Here is an 18,761-nt window from a genome sequence, read left to right as displayed (position 1 = left end):
TAGATTTTAGTGACAACATTAATTACTGCATTGCACAAGGGACCAATATTCTATTAATTTGTGTATCTTTATCCATCGAGCTACATATGCACACAACACAACACTAGAGAAAACTTGAGTTAATAGTGGATTCGTTCCTGCAAAATCTGATTGTAGCTACAGTACTTCGTATGAAACGGATAGCTCATTTCGTTTCTTCCAAACTCCGCTTTGATTTCCTTCACTTTTTTTCGTATATAAAAATCTTTTGTCCAAACATAGCCCTAAAACACATTTTTTTCAAACCAAAACGCGAAAGGAGGAAACGTTCCTGTTCCGTCCATTCCCCCTCCCGACCTCCCCCCAACGGTCGACCCGTTAACCCGCCATGGCCGACGCCCCCACCCCAGCCGGCGGTGATCCCCGCCCTGGACATCTCTCCCGGTCGCAGGAAGATCGGCGTAAGGAGGAGGAAGGATCGGATGAATCGGAGGAAGAGGAGGTGGAGAGCGACGATGGTGAGGAGTCGGATGTCGACAGCCTCGCGGGCCTCTGCGACCTCGACGCGGGCTCCGACGAGGACCCCACCTTCGACCCGGGCGCCGACGGGGACCTGGAGGTGGAGGCTGTGCTGCGGGCCAGGATGAGCAGGATGTCCATCTCGGCCTCGGCGCGCAAGGGCAGGTTAGGCAGCGGGGTTTGTCTCCGCTTCTTCCCTTCTCTGATTGGGTATCTGTATCTCGATACAATTTGTGCGATCGTGTGGTAGATCGGAGATGGGAACTCGGTCTGCGATTCTTGCCATTTATTCATTAATCCCGTTTGTTCGGGCCTTGGGTTCAGCAGTGCCGAACTGTTCACGATTCCTTATCCCGTATTTCTATGAAAAATTTCACGATTTCAGGAAAGGGTCAGCGGTGCCGAAGATGGGAAAGGAGGAGACTGACCTTCTGGCCATGGTGGACAAGCTCATGCAGGGTGAGTTCTTATTTCCTTCTAATAATGTGATGGGACGGAAAGGTGATAATGCATGCCTTGCCACTGCCAGTGGAAATTTGGTGGAAATGACATGAGAACCTACTACCAACTTGGCTAAAGAAAATTGTGTTTCATAACCAGCGGTGGAGCTTCTCACAGGCCAATAGGGGCTATTGCGACCCTGAACTTGTGTAAACTCCATTAGTTTTTGCCATTTAGCTTGGTAAAAAAATAAAAAAAATAGCCTTGTTCTTTTATGATTGGTCCCTTCTAGATTTAGGCTCAAGGTCCACCACTGTTCGTAACAGCATGTACGGAAACTTGAAATACAACTTGTTTTGCATTACTTCATTCATTTGCTACCTTGATGCAGCAAATGAACTTTGTTGTGTTCATATGAAGTTTAGAAACTAGTGTGCGAAGTTTGATTGACATACACACAAAAAACATTTGAATTTTGCTTTATCATTGTAGTTTTAACTTTTAAGTACAAGCAAAGAACGAGGTCATGAGACCATGCTGGATGCCTGGACCTGTTTAAGATATGCTACAGTTCCATGGATCAATAGTGCAAGTTTTTTCTTTTTATTTAGTGCATAATTTAGTTTCTCATATGAACATTCTTGCAATGTACAGATGGTCAGCTGGAAAAATTGAAGGTTTATGAATGTAAAGCATATTTGCGGATGCACAAATTAAGGTTGACAGGCAAGAAGGAGGTGCTCCTAAATCGAATAAGAGAGCATATAGAGTATGAACTGTGTAATCCAACTGTGATCTCCTATTTTAAAATCTTAATCTTGAATTTTTGTTGTTGATAATCCATAATGCAAGCAGGCTATTGGCTTTGTCAGAGCATGTTCCATGCCCATTGATGTACTTACACTTTCTTCACAAACATTCAGGGTGAAAAATGATGGAGAGGTGAAGTATCCAGTGTCAAGCTTTGTTCTGAACTGTAAAGGTGAAACAAGCTATTTCTGCACAGAAATACACATTTTAATATGGATGAGAAAAATGTGAACAGATTTGTCAACTTTACAATACCAAAGAGAGTTATCACTAGGCGTGCTAGTCTCAGCATAGATTTTCTGTTGGTGCTTGGCCTAGCCTGCTGAACCCTTTGTTCAGAGGCACTGGCAGATAAGTGATTAACTTGCTTGCTTTGGTTAAACTTTGCTTGAATAGAACTCTCTGTATTTTCGTTTCTTTTTGGTAATGAAATTCAGGTTGCCTGTTGTGGAAAAAAAAAGCTTTATAATACCAAAGGGATGATCTTATAGTTCAAGTGCTTATGGATAGTGAGCTTTAGAGCTCTGTAGGGATCCAGGTGTCTACATGGCCTTAATTTAGGATTTTCTGTTATATAAAAAAATATAATACTGATGTTGCAAGGACAATTTTTGCCTTCCTGCGCCATTTCTGTGAATTTTCTCTCTTATGTATCATATATAATTGATGTAGGTGATGCATGCAAAGGAGATGTTGTGATGTTTGAGCAGAACATTTACAAAAGGTAATTCAAATTAAGCATTTGTTCTGATGGTTTTCATTACAAATCATGAATCTTGAAGCATTATGTTTATTTTCATTTTTTGTATCTGTTGAGTATTGTTGTAGGGAAAAGGGAGCTCCTCGTGAAGTTAAGGGTCGCTTATGTGGACAAAGGACCAATGCCTGGTAGAATAATAAAGGAAAGCTATGGCACAGCAAAGCAACAGCATACGTTCACTGTAAGGCTTTGGTTCTTTTATGAGCATGCATTTTAATTTCCTTCAATTACAGTATTGCGAAAACAATGTTCTTTGAAGTCATATGCATAAAAAATGTAGATTGAGATTTTATGGAGTAAAGGATACAAACCGTGGCCTCCCCTTCATCCGCTCCTCATCAAGGGAAGAAATCTTTACAAGGATAGGACTATGAGACAGGTGCATTCTCTAGCAAAGTTCTTTTGCGTATGAAGAAAAAAACCTTATTATTTATTGAGCTGCACTGATATTTTTCAACATTCACAGCCATGGCCTGATGAAGAAGAAAGAAATAGGGTCATCCAAGAAAAACATGAAAGAGGGTTCTTGGCACGCAAGTCAAGAGCAGCCAGGATTCATGAAAAAGAGACTGAAAGGTTGGCAAGATTAAATAGGTAAGCTCTAGTACTGTGACATAGGTATTTCTAGGGACAATGATGGTGTTGATTTTGATGTGATATTTTGCGATAATGCCCATGATGAGAATTGTAGTCAGTTGTACTGTAACACATGCTAATATATTGTTTTGGGAACAGGATGAAGGACAATAAGATAAAAAAACAGTGGAACATGAACCAAAAACAGCCACAAGAGCCACAACAAAAGGTTGAGTCCACGAATAATGTTAAGCAAAGGTACGTTAACTGCTTCCTAATGCTGCGATTCCTATCATGGTACTCATGAAAAATGTTATCTTACTATCACCACTTAGCATACTTACATTAAGCAGAGCTGTTGAATAGCACGCCCATGTGCTTCTAATATGTTGTAGATATAGTTAGTAAAAGAAAATACTGTCTCTTAATACTATCATTCTCTCCTGTTACAATAGTGATCTTGCTTTTCTATTGCTGGACCTGTTTACATTAAGCAGTACTGCTTCAATAGATATAGTCCATTTGCATCTAATATATATGGTAAATACTTATTAAAAGAAAGTGGCATCTTACTGTATCATTTATAGAGTTATTGGGAATTAACATCTATGTGCTTATATAGCTTTTCTTTCATCTATTAGGGTTAATGGGAGGAAAGGCCCTTCCTTCCAAAATGGTGAACCTGGGAATACAAGGCAGCAACATGTATCTTCAAAGGCTACTTCTACACATCACACTGAATTGCTCCCACAGAAGGGTTCGGCAAGAACTTTCAAGCCAGAGCTCATCGATTATCAGGTCTCTTCCATTCAATATGGAGGAATGCAGCAAAAACTACTTTCAAATCCCACTCATACTCAGCAATTGTTCAAGAACTCAAGTCCTCACCAAAGTTTTCAACAACGAGATGATGCCCTGACACAGGAGGGTGCAATTAGAACTTCCAGGAAAGCATTCATAGATCATCATGTCCCTTCCCAACACAATAAAGGATCAGGGAACACAAGCCATCACCAAATATCTTCAAAGCCCACTCCAATTTTCAAGCCACAACAGGTCCCCAAACATCAAGGCGAGAATGAAGAGGATGGTTTGAGAAAAACTTGCAGAGAACAATTGTTTGATCATCAGAATAACACTTGCCATGCCACAGAATATGATAACTCTCCATTCCAACCTCAAGGTAAGTTTGCTCAGCATGCAAGTGTACACCAGCATGGCTCCAATTATCACCAGAATGCCCATGGTGGTCGTCAGGCACATCAACCCTACAGACCAAAAAATCAGGATCAGAATAGTACTTACTGTGACACAGAATATATTGACCCCTCGTTCCAGCACAGAGGAGAGTTTAATCAGCATGCAAATGCATACCAGCGTCACTCCAATTCTCATAAAAATGCCCAAGCTCATCACCAAGTGCATGAACCCTTCAGACCAAGAAATCAGGATTTCAATTCAAGCGACCAATTTTTTGGCCAGGATTACCACCAAGGTTACCATGATTACAGTGGAATGACTCGTGGCCAGTATCATCCTCAACAGAGTCGGCATCAAAATTATTACGGCCGCAGGCCCATGACTCAAGGCCAAGGGACCCAACAGAACCATCATCAGAACTACAATGGTCGCAGGAAAATGACCCAAAACCAGTATAATTCTAGACAGAACCAACCTAATCAGCAGTTTCCAGAACAGCGACTGCAACCACGGCCTTGCCACTACTACTATCAACAGGGATGGTGTCGCTATGGGGAAGGCTGCTGGTATTCCCATGACGTCTGAGTGTTAAATCATAAGGCAACACGCTGGTGCAGCCCTGCTGTGGCCTCAGCTAACTTGAAACTTTGAAGTGGCGGGTGTAATTCCAACTTTTGTGCGACTAATGTGGAAAGTTCACTTTTAGCTTTCATGTGAGACTTCAGCCATAGGCCCCGTTCGCTTCGCTAAAAAAACAAGCCGAAACATTATTCCGGCTAATTTGTTGTGAGAGAAAAACACTTGAAAGCATCTAGGCCTCTAGTTGGGTTTCGGTGATTACTGACAATACGTGATTACTGTGACTAACGTGTATTTTGCAGAAACAATTGAGTTAGGTCACGGTAATGGAGATCGATTGGGCAATCAAAGTTGTCATGCTCCTACGATGGAAATCGTTTCGGTTTTCAAAGGATGGACGATAAGGTTAAGGATGGACTAGTTCTAAGTGTCGTTTGGAGTTGGAGAGACACTTAGAGTAGTTTAGGACTTTGTTTTTCCTTTGGTCGTACTATTAAGGAGGGTATGAACGGGTAACTTGACCTAGGTGAGTCTAGTGAGTTAGGTGTGGTGTACACTTGTTAAAACTAGCATTAGGTAGCTCCACAACAGCCCTTTGATCCAATGGAGCAAACTTCGTTCACATATGTTCGAGAGTTGGAAGTGAATGGAGGGTCAAATACTGACCGGACGCTGGCTCCGGTGTGGCCGGACGCTGGCTCAGAGTCCGGTCAGTTCATTTGACCAAGGTGAAATCGTCTGGAAATGACCGGACGCTGCGAGGTCACGGTACCGGACGCTGAGGGCCAGCGTCCGGTCGACTCCAATAAGGTCCCAAAGAGGAAGAATGCTGATCGGACGCGTCCGGTCAATGCTGACCGGACGCTGATCGTGTTTTGGTTACTGACCGGACGCTGCTCAGCAAGTGACCGGAGTCTAGAGGTCCAGCGTCCGATCGACATCAGTAAGGTTTCAGTGAGGAGAAAATGTGACCGAGCGCATCCGGTTAGTGTTGATCAGACGCTATCAGCGTCCGGTCAACTCTTAACCACTAGAGCTCGGGGTATACTGACCGGTGCGTCGGGTCAACATGACCGGAGCGTCCGGTCACCCCGCAGAGGCACATAACGGTTCATTTTTCAGCTGGTGTTATAAATACAACCTCCGCTCGTGTGTGGGGGCGCTTTTGCTCATTCCAACAGCTGAGAAACACCTTAGAGAGTGCCAAGAAGAGCAAGGTCCTAGTGAGGTGAATGAGATTTGAGAATCCCAAAGAGAGCCCTCATAAGTGAAGATCAAGAGTAGCAAAGTGTGCATCCACCTTCTCATTAGACTTGTCGTGGTCAAGTGAGAGTTCGTGCTTGTTACTCTTGGTGATCGCCATCACCTAGACGGCTTGGTGGTGATTGGGAGTTCGATGATCACCCGACGAAGCTTATGGGTGACCCAACTCAAGTTGTGAGTGGTTGTAGGTGATTCACCACGACGGAGTGTTGAAGAATCAACCCGTAGAGAGCACTTGATCCTTGCGCGGATCAAGGGGGAGCCACACCCTTGCGCGGGTGCTCCAACGAGGACTAGTGGGGAGTGGCGACTCTCCGATACCTCGGCAAAACATCACCGTGTTCCTCCCTCTCTATTTATTTTGAGCATTTACTTTGAGCAATTCAATTCATGTCTTTACATTCATAGAATTGCCATGCTAGAGTAGGATTAGAACTTAGGTTGCAAGTCTTTTGTGCGGTAGAACAATTAGAAATACTATATTGGCACAAGGGGTTAATTGGGCTAACCATATGATTTAATTATTGCAAAGAAATTTAGAATTAGCCTAATTTACCCCCCATTTTGGGCATCTTGATCCTTTCAATTGGTATCGGAGCCTCGTGCTCATGTATTTAGGCTTAACCGCCTAGAGCAAGATGTCTCACGGGGATGGACCTCCTTCTATCTTTGAGGGAGATGACTTTCCTTATTGGAAAATTCGCATGGAGACGTATCTAGAGGCTCTAGATGTTGGTATCCTTAGAGCCGCCTCACAAGGCTTCCCAAAACCTCGAGATGCTACTAACCTACAAGGCGATAAGGTGAATTACAAGAAGTGGAATGCAAAGGCTCGAAACGCCATCTTTAGAGGCCTTTGCAAAGATGTGTTCAATCGGATGAGGAACCACAAAGACGCCCATGCACTATGGTCGGACGTTTGTGCGCTCCATGAGGGAACTAAGAGTGAGCGTGAGGAACGCTATCATCTTGTCATGAAAAAGCTCAACTCTTTTGAAATGCTTCCTAAAGAATGTGCTAATGAAATGTATTAACGTTTGAATGTTCTTGTAGAGGAAGTCAATGGGCTTAAACTCACTCAAATGCAATCAAATGCAATCATCCGATATTGTAAGAAAGATCTTGAGTGTCCTCCCCATTGACAAATATGGGCATATTGTGACCGTGCTACATCAAGGTGATCTTTCCATCACTACACCGACACAAATCTTGGGGAACATCAATGCTCATGAGATGTACATGCACATCACGTCACAAGATGGCTCATCCTCTACCAAGAAGAAAGATAAGGACTTAGCATTCAAAGCTAGCAAAGAGAAGGGCAAGGCAAGACTTGAGTATGAGAGCTCAAGTGATGATGAAGTTGATGATGAAAGTCTTGCTCTCATGGTGAAGAAGACCGCCAAGATGCTAAAGAAGCTCAATAAGAGTGGCATCAAGTTTGATGGCAAGAAGAAGTTTTTCACTAGCTCTAGAAAAAAGTCAATCTCCGAGATGGATTGCTACAATTGTGTAGAACTTGGTCATCTAGCTCACTAATGCACAAAGCCCAAGAAAGACAAGTTTAAGAACAAGAACAAGGGCAAGAAAGATGACTCTAGCAATAAAGATAAAGATGAGAAGAAAAAGAACAAGCCATACAAGAAGAGAGATGACAAGAAGAAGGACTTCCACAAGAAGAAGAAGAGTGGAAAGGCTTACATCATCGGTGATTGGCTCATAGACATTGATTCATCTAGTGGATCATTCGATGATGATAGTGACAACAAGAAGGTGGCCGCCATTGCTATTGACTCATCATCTTCACCGCCACCACCATCATCATCCTCTACATACCTATGCCTTATGGCCAAAGGTGAACGAAAGGTATCACATGATGATGATAGTAGTGGTGATGATCATGCTCATAATGATGATAGTGATAGTGATAGCGATGATGATAGTGATAGTGATAGCGATGATGATGAATATGAGTCACCTACTTATGATGATCCTGCTAAATTGCTAAAGAAATACACTAAGATCATTATAAAGACTAGAGCAAAAAATGAAAAGCTTGAGATGAAGAATGATTCTCTTTTATGTGAGATAGCCGAAAAGGCTAGTGTTGAGCTTAGAGAAGCAAATGATGCTATGTCATCCAAACTTAAGGAGCTCAAATCTTCTAAGAAAGAGCTTAAAGATAAATATGATAAACTTGAGTGGGTACACAAAGAGCTCATCACTAGCCATAACAAGCTAAAAGATGAATATACTACTCTCAAGATTAATCATGACAATCTTGTTATTGCTCAAGAATTTTTACCCAATGAGCCATATGATGCTACTAACGATATTGTTAAGATTGATATAGCTACATCATGCGATGATTTAATTGATGAGAGCATTGAGCAAGGATCTAGTGGCAAAGACAAGCAAGTGGTTAAGTGCAATGACTATGATGAGTATGTCAAGCTCAAGCATGACAATGAAAAGCTAAAGAAAGAGTTTAAAGAGCTCAAAATCCACAACACCATTGTGCTAGAAACTCTTGATCATGATGGTGACTTGGTTCTTGAGAATGAGAAGCTAAAAGAAGAAAACAAGAAACTCAAGGAAAAGAGAAACAATGTTGCACTCAAGGAAGATAAAAGTAATGATGCACTCAAGGAAGAGAACAAGAAGCTCAAGTTGGAAAAAGAACATCTCAAGATTGGATTGAGCAAGTTCACTAGAGGCAAATATCTTCAAAGTGAGCTTCTAATGAACACCATCATGAAGATGGATAGAAGTGGCATTAGGTACGTGGCAAATAAAGAGAAGAAGGCTCAAGCTCAACAATAACAATCAAAGCCAAAGCCAAAGCCAAAGCCAAAGAGATGTTTTGAGTGTGGACAAGAAGGCCACTTTGCTCATGAGTGCCAAACTCCACCACCACAACCCTTGGCTAAACATGCTAGACCCTTTGCCTTCAATGGTCACTACATACTTAGAAAGGATTCTAGTGGAAAGATGAAAGTGATATTCTTAAGACCTCCAAATAAGAATAGACCTAAGAAAATTTGGGTTGCAAAGTCACTTGTTGAGAAAGTGAAGGGCCCTCGATAAGTTTGGGTTCCTAAAGCTTGATCTCTTGTGTGTAGGTGAACTACAAGATCAGTGGAAGTCATTGGGTTATTGATAGTGGTTGTACACAACATATGACCGGTGATCCTCGTATGTTCACCTCACTAGATGAAGAAGTAGATGGGCAAGAAAGAATCACATTTGGAGATAACTCAAAGGGCAAGGTCAAAGGATTGGGCAAAGTGGCAATATCAAATGATCATTCCATCTCCAATGTGCTATATGTTGCTTTATTGAGTTTCAACTTGCTATCCATTGGACAATTATGTGATCTTGACTTCCAATGCTTGTTTACCGAGAAGGAGGTTGTTGTATCCAAGAAGGATGATGATCATGTGATATTCAAAGGATTTAGATACAACAACCTATATCTAGTGGACTTCACCTCTGAAGATGCAAACTTGAAGACATGCCTATTCACCAAAACAACACTTGGGTGGCTATGGCATAGAAGACTTACTCATGTTGGGATGAGCTCACTCAAGAAGCTTATGAAGAATGATTTGGTAAGAGGGTTGAAGGATATGAAGTTTGAGAAGGACAAGCTTTGTAGTGCATGTCAAGCCGGCAAGCAAGTTGCAAATACCCATCCAACAAAAGCTTTTATGTCAACCGCAAGAGTGCTAGAACTCCTTCATATGGATTTATTTGGATCAACAACATACAAGAGTTTGGGAGGAAATCTTTATTGTCTTATGATTGTTGATGATTATTCAAGGTATATATGGGCATTCTTTCTTCATGACAAATTGGAAGTTGCATCTTGCTTCAAAAAGTTTGCCAAGAGAGCACAAAATGAATTTGAAGTGAAGCTCAAGAAGATAAGAAGTGACAATAGGAAAGAATTTGACAACACAAACATAGAAGCTTATTATGATGAAGTTGGAATCAAACATGAAGTCTTCGCAACATATACTCCTCAACAAAATGGTGTAGTTGAGAGGAAGAACCGAACATTGATCACTCTTGCAAGAACAATGCTTGATGAGTACAACACCCCCGAAGCTCTATGGGTGGAAGCAATCAACACCGCATGCTATGCATCTAACCACCTATTCCTTCAAAAGTTCCTTGGCAAGACACCATATGAGTTGCTCAATAGAAAGAAGCCGGACGTCTCCTTTTTAGGGTGTTTGGTTGCAAATGCTACATCTATAAGAAGCGGCAATACTAGGGAAATTTCAAAGACATTGTGATATTGGTTTTCTTGTTGGTTACTCATCAAAGTCCAAAGCATATAGAGTATTTAATCATACCACCAGCTTGGTTGAAGAAACATATGATGTGGAATTTGATGAATCTAACGGCTCTCAAAGAGCACATGAGAATCTTGATAATGTAGGTGATGAACCATTGAGGGAGGCTATGAAGAACATTCTGGTTGAAGACATCAAGCCTAAAAATGATGAAGATGATGTACAAGTGATTGATCCATCTTCTTCATCAAGTGTGCCACAAGATGATGAAAAAGATAGGAGAGTAAAAAATGAAGATACTCATGTCTCCTATGAACAAATGGTGGTGCAAGCATAAGACGTTGATACTCCACAACCTCCCCCTTAAGTGGTCAATAGAAGAAATACACCCCTACTTCAAGATCATCTATAAGATCTCATCATAGGGAGTCCATCAAAAGGTGTAATGACTCGATCTCAAAAACTTGCTTTATTTGTTGCTCATCACTCTTGTGTTTCTTGCTTTGAGCCTACTAAGGTAGAAGAAGCTCTTTAACATCCGGATTGGATAAATGCCATGCATGAAGAGTTGAACAACTTCACTCGCAATGAAGTTTGGACTTTTGAAGAGCGGCCAAAAGGTGCAAGAGTCATTGGAACAAAGTGGGTGTTTCGAAACAAGCAAGATGATCAAGGTATTGTTGTGAGGAACAAGGCAAGACTAGTTGCAAAGGGATTCTCTCAAGTTGAAGGTTTAGATTTTGGAGAGACCTTTGCCCTGGTTGCGAGATTAGAAGCCATCCGTATCCTCCTTGCATATGCATCACATCATGAAATAAAACTTTATCAAATGGATGTGAAAAGTATATTTTTAAATGACTTTATTAATGAACTAGTCTATGTTGATCAACCTCCTGAGTTTGAAGACCCTAGATATCCTAATCATGTTTATAGGTTGTCTAAAGCATTATATGGGCTTAAGCAAGCCCCAAGAGCTTGGTATGAGCGCCTTCGGGACTTCCTTATTGAGAAGGGTTTCATCATTGGGAAGGTCGACACTACACTATTCACCAAGAAGCTTGATGGGCATATCTTCATTTATCAAGTGTATATTGATGATATTATCTTTGGATCATCAAATGAAGATTCATGCAAAGAATTTAGTGAATTGATGTCGAAGGAGTTCGAGATGTCAATGATTGGAGAGCTTACATTCTTTCTTGGTTTTCAAGTCAAGCAAATGAGAGAAGAGATTTTCATCTCTCAAGAGAAATATACTAATGATCTTCTCAAGAGATTCAAGATAGATGAATGTAAGCCAATCAAGACTCCAATGCCAACCAATGGACATCTCGACCTAGATGAGGGAGGTAACCCAGTTGATCAAACTCTCTACCGCTCTATGATTGGTAGCTTGTTGTATTTGACCGCATCTAGGTCCGACATCATGTTTAGTGTGCGTATGTGTGCTAGGTTTCAAGTTAATCCTAAGAAAACTCATTTAATTGCCGTAAAAAGAATCATTAGGTACCTTAAGCACATACCAAGCATTGGCCTTTGGTATCCTAAATTAGCTATATTTGAATTAGTTGGCTATTCCGATTTGGATTATCACTACTAGGGATGTGTTCATCAATGACGCTTTCCTTTCGTCACTGAAGACACCAAAATCGTCACATATATTATTTTATGATGAAATTGTGACGAAATTGATTTCGTCATTGAATGAGCGTCATATTTTGGATAACGCGACGAAACGTATATTTTCGTCATAGATGTGCGTTCCTTCTATGACGAAATGGCCCTCGTCATAGAAGAGTATTCTTTCTATGACGATGCATTTTCGTCATTGATGTAGCCCCTTTTTCGTCATAACTTGCCGTCTGTTAGGCGGCCAGACGGCGTTTGCCATGCTGGCAGCTGACGTGTCCTGTCCACATGGCGCGTCCACGTTTCAGGTGACGTGGCTTGGCACGTGGCTGGTGATGTGTCGGACTACGTGGCCGCTGATGTGGCAGGGATGTGGATGTGCACGTGTCCACTTTTTATTGGGCCACAGGGCATGCTGTGAGTAGTCCACGTGTCTTGCTGTGATTGGCTCTCATTTTCATCACTGAAGTGATTACAAATTCGTCACTTAATATATTACAAAATAGTCATAGAATCGACTACAAAATCATCACAAAAAGGTAACAAAATTCATCACAGGTGCACATGCTGAACAACAGATCATAGTATTCCAATTACCATCAACTTAACAGATCCAGTATTCATAGGTACCATCAACTTAATGAACAATACTAAACTTGGTTCACATATAATTCACTAGACATCATGTTCCATGTACTAGTTTCATCTCAGTTCACATAGGTTATGACAGCAACTATTAAAAAGTGGGCAAGCAACAGCAACATAGGTTATTGCATAAGCAAAATCACCAGCACGGACCCCTTGCTTCATCAACCAGCAGCTACGCGCAGCGCTCATGTCGAAGAACCATTGTTGATGGCCAAGATACGCTTGAGCAGCGCATTGTTCTCCTCCATTGCCTTGGTGTTTATCTCTGTCAGCTTCTTGTACTCCTCCATCTCCTTTTATGTCCTCGCCAGCTTTTCCTCAGCTTCTTCACTTCTCTTCTTGAGATCGTCGATTTCACCTTGTACAACAGCCTTAGCTTCAGCTGCTAGTTCTTCCCGAAGCTCGCTTTCATTTGATGATGATGATTTGGAGGATGCCACTGGTTTGATGCCAACACTCTTGAGGAAATGGTTTGAGTTGTTCTAGGAGAGCACCTGGGACACAACCTGCACACTGGATACTGCTGTCTCACCTTCAGCAATAGGTTCTCCCCTCAAAGCTTCCATATTTGACTGAAACAGCAATGACCCATCATTAGTTGATCATTATTGCATTAATTTGAGGTGCAAATATCACACAAGATGTATTTTTAAAAATATAAATAGCAAGATGTGTACTAGAGAGAGGTAGAAGCAAACCTAGCAAAATGGACAGACTGTAGTACAATTTATCTGATTTGTTATGTGGAACATTATGTAAACTGTAGTTTGATTCTTACTGACATAAAGCACAGCTACTCTACAATGAAACAATCAGAAATCACCTAGCATGTGGACACAATTAGTTCAGATTGTTCTCAGTTAAATGCAATCTCATTTCCAGTCAACATCTATCAAGTATTAACAGAGCACAGTTATCAGATTGTTCAGCAGATTGGTTTAGCAGATAATACACATACATAAAGCACATGAGAATAACTAAAAGCATGGGCTTTAGAGACTTGGCTGCAGTTAGGTTGCTTCCATTTTCATATCCATCCAAGATAATAACCCATTTAGCCATTCCTTGTTTGATACATTGCAGTTTTAATCTAGTATATCAATGACTGCAATATGAATTTATGACTGCATGTAGATTGTTCCCAGAAATAAGAACAGCCTTCAGTTAGTACTTAACTTATTTAGCAAGTATATAGCTATGTTGGATTATGACCAGTTTTGAGCAAAAGATAGAATACAAAATGATTAAAATAGGACATGTTATCCAATTAATGAACAAAATGGCACAGCGAAACAGATGTCGGGACTTACAAGTGCTTCTCTTGCTGGTTCACTGAGACCATTTTTGGAGCTGGTATGGCAGGTCTTGAAGGCCTCCACCAAATCAAGTTCTTCATTTTGTTCTGTGCTTGGTTCTGCATTGTTTTTCTTCTTTTTCTGTTTCATAGATAATCAATTACAGGAAAGTTGTCAGATAAAATGCAAAATAAGTTGGTTAGTGCAAATATGTACAAGGTACTCTTTACTTACATATGCATGTAAGTGTGCCACATAGCTGCGAGAACCCGTAGCCTGATGATACTTGACTTTACTGTGATTCTGCTTGTTCTTTTCACATGATTCCTACAAGAGAATGAACATGTCAGATGATATCATAGGTTCCAAATGAGAAGATCTTTGGAAACTGAATGAGAAAGAATATATGACAAGATACCCGTACCATGTTTTTTGGATTACACCACTTTGCAACCAGTACCCTCCACTCTGCATCAGACATGCATGCAACTGGAGAAGTTGTGGGAATCTCATTTGCAGGTTTACCATTGAAGTATTTGTTCTTCAGCCGATAACGCATTTGCCGCACCCCAGAGCGCAGCATATCAGTGCAAGCTTCCTCTGTTGGCTTGTCTTCAGGGTTAATGGCCAAGCGCCCCTAGTCATATGACAATTCCATATTTAGTTAGTCAATGCAGGTTAAACAGATAAACAAGTTTACCATAGAAACAATAATGCACTTACAGAGAGCTTTCCCACAAAGTCTTTGTAATAGCGATCATCTCTCTTGTAATCTTTCCAATGAGTTAGGACAGGGACCTTATCCCTAATGATGACACCAGCCTCAGATGCAAACTTGGCTGCTTGAATAGGTTCATGAGGCCTTCTTTTCCCTTCAGCAACAGCTATGGGCATTCTCCTTCCCATAGCTTTAGTCATCCTGTCCAGCTGTGCTCCCTTGGTGGGTGGCCTGGGTCTCCTTGGGGCTCGCTGTGAAGGAGCTGCAAAATACAATTTGGATTTAAATGCTTTAGTTTCATGCAGATCAGCAAACCAGATGGCATAATAGAATGACAAAGAAACATCAACTTTCCTTCAGTGTCTTCCTCTCTAGCTACATTGTCTTCATCAGCACCTGTACTGTCTTGAGCACCACCTCCACTGAATTCCTCTTCAGCTGTATTGTCCTGACCACCAGCTCCATTGCCTTCCTCTGCATCTGTATAAGACCTTTGTGGTGGTGTTTCATCATGACCATTGGTAGGATCCTCTACATTCTGGCCATCTCTCGCCGAAACAAGAAGCCTTTTTGATGATCTTGTTTGGGATTCAGGAGGCTGAACCTATGATCCTTGAGATGCCCTCACTCTCTTACTAGCCCTAACTCCTGGCGCCATGGTGGGGCCTATCTTCTTCTTCTTTGAAGCTAGGACTTTCCGACTATACCCTGCAAGAAACTGTGGATAAAAAAATCAAGTAAGTCATGTGCAAATATTCCCCATCCAGGTATGCAAGAAACTGTGGATTAAAGAACAGGTATGCAAGAAACAAGATGCATCTAAAAGCAAAGGCATATATTGAAGAACAGATTAAAAACACTCAAATGCAATGCAAATATTCCCCATCCAGTACTTTGAAGATAGAAGAAGCACCTTAGTTGCCAGGGGCTGTGGTGTCATCATCATCACTATCTCCTTGATCATCATCTTCAAGGAGATACTCCGATGAATCCGAATCTTCATTATTTCTTTTCTTGTTTGCTGATTTTCCCCCCTTCTTTGATGCAGATAGTGATACAGAGTTATTAAATTGTAAAGATAGATTTTTCAGGCCGAAATCTTGCATCTTCTTGAAATTGTTCGCCACGCGTGCATCCCGATGTCTCTCATAATCAGTTTTTTCAGATTCTTACAAAAACAAGCAAATTGTGTCTATTAGAAAATAAAAAGGAGTGAACTAAGAGCTAAGAGGTAGTAATACTAGATGGTAGATAGATAAGAGGTAGGAGCTAGTAGTGCCTGCTGAAGAGCTAAGGGATAAGAGGTGATAGGTTATAGGCAAAAAGTATTAGGTCAGAAAGAACTAAGAGGTACAGGTATTTGTGTACTGAAGCACAATTACTCTAAAATCTGTGAAAAAATTGAAGATAGCTTGTACTGAACTACTATTTTCCAATCAACACATACAAAATATTTTGTATATATAAATAGTTAAAGCTATGTGTTTAGAATACTTTGTTAGTCTTGAATACTTTGTGCCTTAGTTAGTCTTGAATACTTTGTGCTGCTAAGCATGATGCTTTAAATTAACCACTGACTACTTAGGTTCAATAGAGTCGTGTGCTTGGTTTATTTAAATTTACTTCCATTAGAGTCTGGGCCAATCATTTTGACTGAATTTTACATTGACAGTTAACTATGCATATGCCAGGTTGACTTGATTGGTATAGGAAGTTTGCAATGGTGAAGGTGAACTCTAGCATGTAGCGTAGATGCTTAAGAGGCCTAGTCCCATGATTATATTCTATCCTTAGAAAAAGAAACTCGAGAAAAAACAGCCAAACCTTAGAATGCTACTTTGAACCATTCAAACAAATAAACAAGCAGTTGCATCGAGAAATTACATAAGCTTGTTACAAAATGAAGACGTTGTTGATATAAGTGATATTTCATTTTCGAAAACTTCTCTGAAAATTGTCACTGACTGCGAATTCATATTGAATTTCAAGAATTTTGTGAGCGCTTGATGGTTGGTAATTTACTATACTGATCCAGATTTTAGTGCAATGGCCTAATGCTTTTTACAGCTGCGTCACCTTTTTATCGTTGTATGGAGTGACCGAAACATATATATGTATATTATAGACACACACACGTGTGTGTATAATCCAAGCAATCCAGGCGAAAAGCAACCGATCCATCATCAACATCATCAGCATCCCCCGCTCTCTAGAGCAGACAGTGCATAGCGATAAAGCTCATTTCTGCTGGATTTATGGTACCCCATACCTGAATCAGGATAACTTTGTTCCCCATATGCTACCCCTCTGATTGGATACGTTGGTCACTAGTCGGATGGTAAAAAAACCGACAATTGCTCTCCCCTTCCAAATTGCTAATCATTTTTGTTTTTCTAAACACATAGCTTTAACTATTTATATATACAAAATATTTTGTATGTGTATAGCTGAAAATGATTCAGATATACAGATGAAGCAAATCTTAATCTGACAGATCAAGATACGACAGGCAGAAATTCTAGATACATATGTTGATTGTTGGGTCAAATTCTAAGGATCAGCTCCTAAAGTTTAGACTAACTGCACAAGAAAATCTAGGAAAATCTGGGAAGACAAATTGGGTTCCTGCGGTGGCGGCTAGGGTTCACAATCTGGGAAAATCTAGGAAGACAAATTGGGTTCACAATGCATTACTAATTGCACAGGAAAATCTGGGAAGACAAAAAGCAAAATAAATCACATACGCCTAACTCAATCTATAGCCAAATGGTTACCTTGATCTTGTTGTGCAGGTCTCTTCCTACCTTGACCCCTGGTTGCCACCATTGCGGATGTATACCAGGTGCTCGTCGGCGGTGGTCGTCAATGGGGAAGCGGACCTGGTGCGGGCGGACCTGGTGCTCGTCGGCGGTGGTCGTCAACGGGGAAGCGGACCTGGTGCGGGCGACCCCTAGTCCACGACGACACAGCTCGCGGGCGAGGAAGCACCTCGGCGACGGGCGACGGCGTTTGTGTTCTTGCGGTGGCGGCTAGGGTTGGTGAAATGTGTGTGGGGGGGGAGAGGACGAGTGGCCGGGGTGAGGAGGGAGTGGGGGTAATGGCTAAATTAGCGGTAATCAGTTTTAGGCGGCATTTTTATTGGCGGCATTTTTTTTGGCGGCATTTTTTCCCTCCCGGAAGACCCTATGGTACCCAATTTATTTTGAAACTTCTTATTACATTTTTTAGTTATTATCTTAGTTATTTGTTGTATAACTAAAGGATAAAAGCTACAATACCTTAAGTTATGTAGAAAATTCTAAAAACTTGCATGGACACCTTATTTTGGTGTATGATCATGACATAAAAATTTCAAAGGATTTTGACAAAGTGGTACTATACATCACGTACAAGCATGAACATCTCTCACTTAGTTAGAGGGAGATATGTTAGACATGTATGACTTTGTCAGGATGATCCTGACCACTTTGTTAGAATTAGCTGAAACTTTTTTGTCATCATTATACACCAAAGTGAGGTGTCCATGCAAGGCTTTAGATCTTTTTAGCTAGCTTAGGGTATTTTAACATTTATCCTTCACTAATCCAACAAAAAATTACAATAATAGGTAAACTTGGTCAAAAAATTGCACAGATGCACACAGCATCATTGTTTGGCTCCATAAACATCCCATTAAAGTTTCAAATGATTTCGACAAAATGGTACTATACATCTTGTACATGCATGAACAACTCTCACTTAGTCACAAGGTAGCTTAAAGCTTTTATCCTTTAGTCATTCAACAAATAAGTACAATAATATCTAAAAAATGTAATAAGATGTTTGAAGATCAATGAGGTAAATCATTAAGCAATAATATATTAATAATTAATTAAAAATCTGGCAAAAAAATAAATATAGAGACATAGAAAAATAATAAACACAACAAATGTGGGAAAAACAAAAAAAATTGCTCCCAATGGGTTCGAACCTGGGAGCGCAAGGAGAAACTCAAAGTGCCTTACCAATGCGCTACTCAAGTGTTTTCGTTAGTTCTCGACTGT

The 18,761-nt window shown here is 40.8% G+C and overlaps 1 protein-coding gene and 1 pseudogene across 1 annotated transcript; one reads left to right on the top strand and one right to left on the bottom strand.

The window, feature by feature from the left end:
- The first annotated feature begins 367 nt into the window (after positions 1-367).
- On the top strand, positions 368-5,089 carry LOC136460231 (zinc finger CCCH domain-containing protein 62-like). The gene is given in 11 exon segments (XM_066460019.1): positions 368-663; positions 884-957; positions 1,594-1,708; positions 1,863-1,921; positions 2,422-2,473; positions 2,578-2,635; positions 2,637-2,690; positions 2,790-2,888; positions 2,976-3,103; positions 3,245-3,343; positions 3,727-5,089. Coding segments are annotated over 11 exon segments (2,178 nt in total). The 3' UTR covers positions 4,871-5,089.
- A 7,674-nt stretch (positions 5,090-12,763) lies between these two features.
- On the bottom strand, positions 12,764-14,918 carry LOC136489464 (uncharacterized; annotated as a pseudogene).
- Positions 14,919-18,761: the final 3,843 nt, after the last annotated feature.

This window comes from Miscanthus floridulus, chromosome 1, assembly GCF_019320115.1.
Source record: "Miscanthus floridulus cultivar M001 chromosome 1, ASM1932011v1, whole genome shotgun sequence".
Classification (NCBI taxonomy): domain Eukaryota; kingdom Viridiplantae; phylum Streptophyta; class Magnoliopsida; order Poales; family Poaceae; genus Miscanthus; species Miscanthus floridulus.
The sequence above is the reverse complement of the archived record's forward strand: the minus strand, read 5'-3'. Positions and strand labels throughout refer to the sequence as shown.